At 49.1% G+C, this 11,264-nt stretch overlaps 2 protein-coding genes across 2 annotated transcripts; both read right to left on the bottom strand.

Annotated features, from left to right (window-relative positions):
* Positions 1 to 2,823: 2,823 nt before the first annotated feature.
* On the bottom strand, positions 2,824 to 3,258 carry LOC137829093 (uncharacterized). The gene has a single exon (XM_068635888.1). The coding sequence runs from the start codon at positions 3,256 to 3,258 to the stop codon at positions 2,824 to 2,826; it is 435 nt and encodes a 144-aa protein (XP_068491989.1).
* Positions 3,259 to 6,654: 3,396 nt separating this feature from the next.
* LOC137829092 (uncharacterized) lies at positions 6,655 to 8,247 on the bottom strand. Its single transcript, XM_068635887.1, has 2 exons — positions 7,551 to 8,247; positions 6,655 to 7,268 (listed from the first exon to the last, which is right to left on the bottom strand). The coding sequence occupies exons 1-2, from the start codon at positions 8,245 to 8,247 to the stop codon at positions 6,655 to 6,657; spliced, it is 1,311 nt and encodes a 436-aa protein (XP_068491988.1).
* Positions 8,248 to 11,264: the final 3,017 nt, after the last annotated feature.

The raw sequence follows: 11,264 nt of genomic DNA, 5'->3' as shown, positions 1-11,264 counted from the left end.
GTGGCGTGATCACTCACCTCTCCTTCCATCTCCATAAGTTTTCTATTCTCAAGCTTTGTTTCTTCTTCATGTTCATGTTCTAGTTTACTTGTTCTTTAAATTCTGTTCGGTACCTTGCTGTAGTTGCAATTTTTGTTCGGTAATTTCCCTTCTTTGGCTGTATTCAATTGTGTTTTCTTCCATTCTTGTTGTTTGATTCAATTTGACAATACATGGACTTCCATGTGAGCTTTGGTTCGGTGCAAAGTCTTGGTGAGTTCTTGAATTAGAACAATGATCCAATTCTAATTAAAGTGCCAATTCATGACCAACTCAAGTTGTTCCTAAGAATGTCAAAGAATCATGTATTCTTGCTATTGCATTCACATCACTAACTCTCCACCTCCAATCGCGGTCGTGCCCATCACTATGGTCGAGACTGCGACCGCACCAGCCCTCCTAAACAAAGGCAAAGGGGTGGTGGTGGTACCTTCCGACGAGGATGCGGACTCCACGGATAGGCAAGTCTTCAAGAGGAGGAGGACTACCAAGGTCGTCACCTCCACCTCTTCTTCTAATCATGACGCCGAATCCTTGCGGGAACACCCTCCAAGCGCTACTTCACCCCCCATCAACTTGCTTTGGAGGGTGGGGTCGAATTTGAGCCCACGCCCACTCCTATGCCAGCCCCAGAGCTTCCCCAGCTAGTCCAAGAGTTACTGAGAGGCTACCTGCGCTGGGCGACGCCAAGGGGCCCATATGAAGAGGCCAGGAAGGAGAGCATGGCCTATTATCTTGGGGCGTTCCTTGCTTACGCCAACTCTTGGCGTGATCAGGCTAGGGCCAGGGCCAACGAGCAATCAACCCTTCAGGCTCTTGAAAAAGAGTTGGCCACCCTGAAGGAACAACAACAGACCCATGAGCGTCAATGGGCCCGTCAAGAGGACGCCTACAAGGACTCCTTGAAGGAGGCTCAGAAGGCGAAAGATGCCGCCAGCAAAAGACTGCACGAAGTTGGGCAAACCTACGCTGAACTCCTGGGGCAGGTTGTTCCTCTTCGTGTGGAAATCGCGAACCTGAAAGATGCTGTTAAAGCTTCCGAGGTCAAAATGAAGAAGCTCGAGGATCAATGCGTTGATCGAGAGGTGAAACTGGGCGCGGCGGAGGCATCGCTTGATGCTAAGACCAAGGCCTTTGACCTGCTTGAAGCTGAATTTGTAAAGCTGCGGGCGGAGTCGGTCAAAGCTTTAGCGGCCAAAGACCAAGAGCTGGCCTCCCAAGCTGAGAGCTTCAAGAAGGCGGAGCAAGAGCTAATTTATAACGCCGCGGGTGCCTTCGCCGATGGGTTCGCCTAGGCACTAGCCCAAGCGACATGCGCAAACCCAAGGTTCGATGTCTCTAGCTGCAACCCCCTCAACCAAATCGTGCCTGTAGAGGTTCTTGAGGATTAGCCTCCTTTCTCTATTTTGTAACTCTGTAAACACTTGTTTCTTTGTATCGCCACACTTGAATAAAATTGGTCATCTTAACTTCATATTCTTGTGTACTCTTCTCTTCTCTCACTGCTTGGTAATCGTGTTTGTGTTTTATCTTCGCATTTACCGTTGACTCTCCTTGCTTTGATCTATACTTTCCTCTTGTTCTTCGAATTCCTTCTGCTTCTTTAACTCGTAATGAACTTTGGCTTGATCTTTGCTTATCCTTCGTGGCCCCGAAGCGCCTGCCACCGAAGGTGTTAATGGCCTCGTCATGACTTAAGATGAAAAAGGACTCATCTCTTCCCTGGCCTCAACATCGCTCGAGGGCGAGGGAGGACTTAGCTCTTCTGGACTCATCATCGCTCAAGGGCGAAGGATGACTTATCTTGGCCGAAGCCTGCTTACCTGTACTGGGTGCCCACGCTCGAGGAGAGACCTGCTGAATGCAAGGTCGTTTCGTCCTCAGTGTGTCTAAACACTTGGGACAAAGTTGCGCTTTGGTGCCCACGCCCTAGGAGAGGTTTGCTAAAAGTAGTGTCGTATCGCTCTCGGGGTGTCTAAACGCCAAGGCAACTAGCCCTTATCTCTGCGCACTTGGTGCCCACGCCCGAGGAGAGGCCTGCCCGAAAGCAATGTCGTATCGTCCTTGGGGTGTCTAAAAACACCAAGGCGATCAGTGTTCTTGGTGCCCACGCCCGAGGAGAGGCATGCTGAAAGCAGTGTCGTATCGTCCCCGGTGTGTCTAAACACCAAGATGACCTGGGACTTTGGTGATTACGCCTAAGGAGAAGGTTTCCCGAAGGATGGCGCTTCTCTTACATAGCATGTATCTGCACCAAGTCGCCTGGCTCTCCACTGCTCTAAACTTCCTCATTGCCTGATGCCCACACTCGAAGGAAACGCCCCCCACCACTTCCTTGCGAGGTGTCTAGGCATTAGACACCGAGGCTAGCCGTTCTTACCTGGGGAGGGGGCGTCCTGAAGGAATCTGTTAACCCCTGCCCAGGGACTAAACGCCCGGATTTTAACTTTGCTATGCGTACCTTTCAAACTTGATGCCCACGCCCGAAGAGTGAGCTCCCGCCACTCCCTTTGGGGTGTCTACACGTCCAAGTTGGCTCGCGCGCTTGGTGTCCATGCCCAGAGGAGATATCCGCGTCACTCCTGCTGAGGTGTCTACACACCATGGTGGCGGGTTCGTTTCTTAATGAACCCCGCCCCTTCCCTTTAGCGTTTCTTTACATTGCGAGAAAAGGAAATTTGACACAATGTGTACTTGAACTGATTTTTACTTGGGTGACCTCATTAAAAATCCCCCGAAAGGGAAAAAGAGTGTCCCCTTTAAACTGTGTACTACATAAAGTTTTTAACTAAAGTAAAACTTTAAATTAGCTGCGTTCCAGGTGTGTGGAATGGGGCCTCCTTCCAGAGTCTCAAGCTTGTACGAACCGTTCCCCTTAGCCTCGGTTACTCTAAAGGGCCCGGTCCACTTGGGAGACAGCTTGTTCTCCAACTCATATGGATGAGCCTTTCGCATGACCAAGTCATCTACTTTGAACTGTCGCGGCTTCACCTTGGAGCTGTACTGATGCTCCACCCTTCTCTTCACAACTTCAACCTTTATTCTCGCCTCTTCCCTGGCCTCGTCCAATAGGTCTAGGTTCACCCTCCTCTCCTCATTGGACTCCTCTGCCACAAAGCTTTGGAAACGGGGCGAGCTCTCATGAATTTCCACTGGGATCATGGCATCCGACACGTACAGTAGGCTGAACAGCGTCTCCATGGTGGAAGACTGGGGCATGGTGTGGTAAGCCCACACAATCCTTGGTACTTCTTCCGCCCAAGCTCATTTGGCTTTCTCAAGCCTCTTCTTCAAACCCCTCAATAAAATTCTGTTTGCGGACTCCATCTGCCCGTTCGTTTGGGGGTGTTCGACAGATGTGAACACCTGCTTGATGCCCACTTTTCAACACAACTTACCCATTTGTAGGCTGGCAAACTGGGTACCGTTATCTGAAACGAGACGCCTCGGTACACCGAAGCGACACACAATGTTTTTCCAAACGAAATGTTGTACCTTGTGTGCGGTGATCTACGCCACCGGTTCTGCTTCTACCAACTTTGTGAAGTACTCGATGGCTATGATCAAGTACTTCATCTGCCTTATCGCCAAAGGGAAGGGCCCCAGAATGTCAATTCCCCATGTGTGGAAAGGCCACGGGCTATAAATTGACCTCAGCTCTTCTGAGGGCGCCTTGTGCCAGTCAGCATGCATTTGGCACTGCTTGCATCGCTCGGCGTACCTCACACAATCATCCCTTACTGACGGCCAGTAGAACCCTGAACGGATCACCTTGGATGCCAACAACCTCCCCCCTACATGGCTTCCGCAGATCCCTTCGTGGAGCTCAGACATTATCCTAGTGCACTCGTCTCCACTCACACATGTTAGAATCGGGTGCATGAACCCGTGCCTGAATAATGCTCCATCCACGAGAGTGTACCTCGCGGAGTTCTTCTTTATTCTCTTGCCCTCTCCAGGCTCTGTTGGGAGGATCCCATCTGCGACGTAGCGCCTATAGGGCGTCATCCATGTGTCCCCTTCTTCTAAGACGCACACCTGCATATGATCCTCTTCTTCGGGCGAAGCCGGATAAACACTGATGCTGGCAACTCTCGCCGTGTCTTGAATCAAAGACTGATGGCTCTTCGACTTTCCCCTAGTCGTGCTGACATGGAGCACATCCACCCTATTGTCTGCTACAAACTTTCGCAACGTCTTGAGGGTCTCCTGGATGACTATCCTCTGCCTTCCCCTGTTGCCTGAGCTGGCCAGCTTGGCGAGCAGGTCAACACGGGCATTTTGCTCTCTCGGGACATGCACCAACTCAAACGCAGCGAAAGCTCCCTTCAGCACTTGGACGTACCTTAAATACGCAGCCATCTACGGGTCCTTTGCTTGATACTCCCCGGTCACCTGCGTCGTGACCAGCTGCGAGTCACTCTTCTCCAAGAGGCTTCACGTGCCCATCTCCTTGGCTAAAAGCATTCCGGGGATCAGGGCCTCGTACTCTGCCTAGTTGTTGCTCGCCTTGAAGGCGAACCGCAGGGCTTGCTAATCAACACCCCGTTGGGCCCCTCCAAGACTATCCTAGCGCCGCTTCCCTGTTGATTGGAGGATCCATCCACCGAAAGCATCCACTGCGAGCCTACCTCCATCTCTTGCTGTGTGCTTTCGGGCGAGAGTTCTGCCAAGAAGTCAGCGTATACTTGCCCCTTGATGGACCCCCTGGGTTCATACTGGATATCGAACTCAGACAACTCTACCGCCCAAAGAACCATTCTTCCTGCGACGTCTGGCTTCTGCAACACCTTCTGGATAGGGAGGTTCGTCATTACCACCACCGTAAAGCTTTGGAAATAGTGGCGAAGCCTCCTAGCCGAGAACACCACTGCCAGCGCCGCCTTCTCCAACGATTGATACCTCATTTTCGGCCCCTGCAAGACCTTGCTGACGAAGTATATAGGCCTCGGCACCTGATCCTACTCTTGAACCAGCACAGAGCTGATGGCCCATTCCGTTACTGCGAAATACAAACGGAGGGGCTCGCCTGCCCGCAGCTTGCATAGCACGGGAGGCGTCGCCAGGTACTCCTTCAGCCTGAGGAAAGTTGTCTCACACTCCCCTGTCCATACGAAGTGGTTGTTCCTTTTCAGGCACTGAAAATATGGGTGGCCTTTATCTCCACCAGCGGATACGAACCTTGACAAGGCCACCATGCCCCCCGTCAACTGCTGCACTTCCTTTATTGAGGTTGGGCTCCGCATGGCGATGATTGTTGCACACTTATCGGGGTTCGCCTCTATTCCCCGCTCAGTGAGCATGAATCCCAGAAACTTTCTCACCTCCACCCTAAAGACGCATTTCTGTGGGTTCAGCTTGAGGCGGTACTTAGCTATCGTGGCGAACAGCTCTTCCAGATTAGCTGTGTGTCGCCCTCTTTCCTAGGAGGTCACCACCATGTCATCGACGTAGGCTTGCATGTTCCTTCCCAGCATAGGTGCAAGAATCCTATCCATTAACCTCTGGTAGTTGGCGCCTGCATTCTTCAGCCCGAACGGCATGACCTTGTAGCAGTAACTACACGTCTCGATCATGAACGCCGTTTTGCTCTCATCGCGTGGATGCATGTTGATCTGATTGTACCCCGAGAATGCATCCAAGAAACTCAGTATTTTACAGCCCGAGGCGCTGTCTACCAACGCGTCGATGCTGGGCAGAGGATACGAGTCCTTGGGGCACGCCTTGTTCAGGTCTGTGAAGTTTACGCACATCCTCCACTTTCCATTCGCCTTCTTCACTAAGACCACATTAGCCAGCCACTCAGGGTACTGAATTTCCCTGATGTGTCCGGCGCTCAACAGCTTCTTTGTTTCTTCCTGCACGACGAGGCGCCTCTCTTCATTGAACTTCCTCCTTCTCTATCGTACAGGGCGAACCTTAGGGTCCATGGAGAGATGGTGGCACAGAAAATCTGGGTCGATGCCTGGCATGTCCGAGGCGAACCATGCAAATGCGTCCAGGTGGCGCGAGATTACCGCCGCCACCTCATCCTGCTCCTCTTGACTCAGCAGTCGCCCCAAGTTGAAGATCATACCCCCAATTTGCCTCTCCACCACGTTTTCTACCGGCTCGGGTCGCCTGTCCCGAGCGCTCTCAGCGCGAGACTCACTTCCACGACCTTCTCTTCTAGGTGTCGCCTTTGCGGGCGAGACATTCCCGGATACTTCTTCCATGGGCGAGGCATCCCTGGATACTTCTTCCATGGGCGAGGCCTCCCCAGGTACTCCTTCTAAGGGTGCACCCTCCCTGGGTGCTTCCTCCACGGGCACGGCCTCGGCAGGCGTCGCCTCCACGGGTTCTGCCTCCTCCAAAGGCTCCACCTCCATAGGCGTATCTGCAATGGGCGAGCGTTCCATCACCATAACCACTCCCCTTTTTGTTTTTAGGCTATTCTCATAGCACTTCCGGGCCTCCTCCTGATCTGACTTGATCACGATCACCCGACCACTAAGATCTGGCAACTTCATCTTCATGTGGCGTGTGGAAGCCACTGCCCTTAGCCTATTCAACGCAGGCCTTCCCAACAAAATGTTGTAGGCTGAATTGTCGTTCACAACTAGGTATCGGATGCTCTCAGTACGTGACGTCGTTCCATCTGTAAACGTCGTCCTCCACTTGGTCCCCTGCGAACCCATACAGACATCCTGTGTATGGCCTCAGCAGATCAGGGGACAACTGCAGCTTGTTAAAGGTGGACCAGAACATTACATTTGCGGATCTGCCCTGGTCCACGAGGACTCGGTGTACCCTCCTCCCAGCGGTGACGACCGAAATGACCACGGGGTCATTGTCATGGGGGACGACGTCGCGCAGGTCAGCCTTTGTAAACACAAGGTCTAACTCCCACGGGTCATCCAGTCCTTCTTCAGCTACTGAGTTCACCGAGCGCACATAACTCTTGCGCTGAGAGGCAGTGCATCCTCCTCCTGAGAAGCCACCGAAGATGGTGTGCACTTCTCCATGGATCGGCATCTCGTGTGCCTGATCCTCTTCTGGTACTGTCAGGGTCGTGGCTGTAGAAGACCTGGCCAGATAGTCCTTAAGGAACCCACTCTTTACCAACTCGTCCAACTGATGGCCCAGCGCCAAACAGTTGTTGATGTGATGCCCGAATGCTTGGTGGAACTCGCACCACGCATCCTTGTGGGGCCTCAGCCTGTCTGCTATGTTAGGCACGACGATTGAAACTTTCAACTCCACCACAAAATTATGCCTCAACGGCCTATTCCCCTCCTATCGCCCCCTCACCTGGGGCCTCCTCGCCTCGTACGGGCGCTCCCTCTCTTGACCCTTCCTTCCAGTCGCGGCCTCGTTCACCCTGGCGGGTTGTGCACGCGACGACGCTCTTGGGCGTGCTGGTGCAACACTTATACGCTTCTCACACACCTCGCCCTCTGTTGCGATGTGCTCCACCACGCGACGCCTTATTTCTGCAAAGGTTCGGGGGTGGCTTCGGATGATTGATTCACAGAAAGGTCCAGGGCACATCCCTTTCCTGAACGTGTAAACAATCATTGGCTCCTCCGTGGTGCCAACCTTCACCACCTGCGCCCCGAAGCGGTTGATATACTCTTTCAAGGTCTCGCCTTGATACTGCTTCACGTCAAAAAGATCATATGACACCGCTGGAGGGGGCCGGTTCGCAATGTACTGCTCCCGGAACAGTTGTGAGAGCGCTGCGAAGGAGGTAATATGGCCATCTGGAAGGCTGATAAACCAATCCATGGCCATTCCAGTCAGCGTGCTCATGAAAAGCTTGCACCTCACGGCGTCAGAACCGCCTACTAGAATCATCTGCGTGTGGAAAGCAGTGAGGTGTGCCTCGGGGTCTTCCATCCCCGTGAAAGTCACCTTGGGACCCACGAACGTGTGAGGGATCACTGCCTCCCTGATCGACTGTGAGAACAGCGTGGAGAACTCCCTAGGTGGCGTGAAACATTCGCGATCTTCTGCTTCACGACTCCCAGGGTGGTTCCGCAACTCCTCGTTCACGCGACACAACTCTTCATTCCTTGCATGCGACGCCGCCAGATCCGCCTGTATACGCTCTTGCTCAGCCTTTGATGCCGCCATTGCTTCCAGCAGGCCTTGCATCATCTCCATGACCTGGTGCATGGTCATGTCATCACTCTCAGCGTGAGTCGAACTTTGCCTTGTTGTCCTCATTTCTTGCAGTTTCTTGAAGAACCTTGAACTATGACGGTGATTCTTGAAAATCCTCCGGTGAAAACGGAGCGGAAATGCAAACGAACGATAGAAACTCAAGAAAACTGAGAAACGAACGGAAGGAACTGATTAAGACTGAAAAGAATCGGTAGAAACTGAGCCAAACTGGAAAACGATCGGTGAAACTGTGCAAAACCACGAACAAACGGTGGATCTGAGTGAAACTTCAAAGACGAACAAAGAAAACTTGAACAAGACCGAAAACAATCTGTGAAACTGCGTAAACTTCAAGATGAACGGTGAAACTTGCAAGATTCTTGGAGAACTTTCTCCAAATCTACTACTGAACCTTTCACAATCTTGCAGTGGGATTGATGTTTTAAATCGGCCCCATGGTGGGCGCCAAATGTTCCTGCCGGTCGACCAGAATGTGCTTCGTGCGTAGCTGTGACTCGCGTATCAAGGACACCTTCGTCTTGATTCCAGATCTTCACCCTACACTGCCATGAGTACCTGAAACAGAGAGAACAAAGGACGCCCTCGCGGCCATTTGCACTCCGACGATTAAGTCAGTAGGCAGAAAACACTATGCACCTCCGTATTGGAACACCGTAAATGCGATGTTCTGAAGGCGCGTAACTGTATTCTAAAGAACTTCTCTCTGGTACTCAAATCACTAGTGCGTACAGTGTGTAAGCGTGCAAATGATTAGAACGTACCTTACTAAGCTTCCAGAAAAGCTTATATACCTTGGGTTTCAGTGCTTACTGCCACGTGGCTTCTCTGACTTAAGCGCAACTCCACGTGGAAGGCCTTACGACACTGTAACCCAACTTAGGGAAATCCCAACGCGTAAGTCTTCCCTCCTCGACGTGCATCCGGCGCAGGGGGTGACTACCTGGGTGCCAACTCATGCGCCCCAGCCCTTAGTCACTCGCCCTGGGAGTATCTCAACCTTCCTCTCGTACCATGCACGTGGATTATCCCTGGGATGTGGCCCTCTCCCGGGTCGTGTCTGTCCTAGGGGCTTTCCAAAGGTGGCGTGGGTACTTCGCGAGTCAGGTCACTCCTTACTGGTACTGGAAATATGGCCTTGGAGCCACCTTTCTCTTCTCTTTATTACTGTTCTGAGGTACCGGGGCCCGAGGCCTCCTCACCCGTACCGTGGCCTCTTATCGTGTCGCCCCCTCCACGGTCTTCCCTACCCGTGGGTATCGGGGGGTGGCACCATCGGGGCCGAAGCGCGCTCTTAGGGTGTGTTTGGATTAGGGAGGGGATTTGAGGGAGAGGATTTATAATGATTTGAGAGGAAAGTGGTGTTGTTTGGATTAAGGTATATTAGAGTAGATTTGTGAAGAAAGTTTATTGAAGTTTGTAATTGATGTGATATTTGAAAATATTTTTTTAATTTTTTAAAATGTATAAAATGTAAGTTTACAAATTTGATAAATAATAATTTTTTTTAAAAATTATTAAAGAATTTATTATAAAAAAATTTAAAATATATATTAGAATTAAAATAATTTAAAATAAAATATTAATATTAAATTAAATAAAAATATGTATTAATAATTAAAATTAATATTTTATTTATTATTTATTTTATTATAATATAAAAATTAATATTAATAATTAATAAAAAAATTATAAGTGTTATATATATATATATATATTAGAATATAGTTTACATATATAATTATATATAATTTATTAATTTAAAAAAAAAATAGTGTCACGTCATCTTTCTCCACAAATCTTCTCAAAAGAAAGAGAAAATTTTAAGGCATAAAAGTTGCATCGTTTTTCGGGATTTTACTCTTTTTTTTTTTGGTTTTTCCAACTTTCTGCGCTCTCCTCCTTTCTTTGTTTTTCCGCGCCGGGACACAAACAGGCCCTTAGGACAACGAGTCACGCCTTTAAGGTGGGAGATGCTTAAACCTGTCGACGTCTACACCTGGCGACGCCCACACCTGGCGAAGCCCAAAGCAGTCAATACACTAACTTTCCTCCTTGGAGCCCCTTAGTGGGTCCCACCGTAAGGACGGGTCGGTACACTTTACCTTGTGAAGTTATACCCGTATGAGACTTCTTACGTTCTCTTTCAGAGTGTCTTCTTTGTTTCTCTCAAGAGTTCTTAATCTCAGGGGGTTAAGTAGGCATAACCTCGAGATGTGCAAATATTCGTTATAACCTAAAGAGGTGAAAAATACTTGGTATAAACTAGTTGGTTAGTGGAAGGTATTAAGTAGTTGCTAAGGGGATTAGATATCGCCCAAATTTTGGTTAACCAAGATAAATTTTTTGTATTGATATATCTCATTAGTTTTATTGTTGTTTGTACTTTAATTCTTACTATCAAATGATATGTTAGATAGTCCTACTAAACGATCTATTAGACGATAGATAGTCTAATTAGTTTATCTCCTACTAAAATGGAGTCCAAGGTTTCATTCTAATCCCTTTAAAAACAATTGCACCTACATATAGGAGAGGTATGGGTGGACAATGAAAGGGCATGGACAATCAGGAAGGGACTACAATGAAGGTCTTCGTGCAGGGCGATTTAGAAGTGTTTTTGAATGAGAACACGATACAATCGGCGTGATATACTAAACACTACTTATTTTGCATAAGATATTATTGTCTCCTATAAATTACAATTATGTCCTTCCTTAGCCCCATGAGACCAAACACCACATGAATAAAACCTTGTATCACTATTCCTTCCTAAATTTTGACGATAAGTGCAAGTGGATGATTGAAACTGAAACACTATTACCGCACAATCTATGAGTGTAGCAATGAAACATTAACAATTAAACTGCAAAAGAAACAATGGAAGCCTTATGGGAAAGAAAAGAATTTCAACAACGGAAACAACACCCATGGAAACCTAATTTAAAGAGATAAAAATAACCTCACTCAAACTCTACCAACTACCAATAACTTATTGCTCATGTGACACAAAATCAATTTGTTTGATATGTCATTTTGTTACTAACAGTGTTATGATGAAT

Source organism: Phaseolus vulgaris, chromosome 7 (genome assembly GCF_000499845.2).
Source record: "Phaseolus vulgaris cultivar G19833 chromosome 7, P. vulgaris v2.0, whole genome shotgun sequence".
In the NCBI taxonomy this organism is placed as follows: domain Eukaryota; kingdom Viridiplantae; phylum Streptophyta; class Magnoliopsida; order Fabales; family Fabaceae; genus Phaseolus; species Phaseolus vulgaris.
This window is presented reverse-complemented; position numbering and strand designations above follow the sequence as displayed.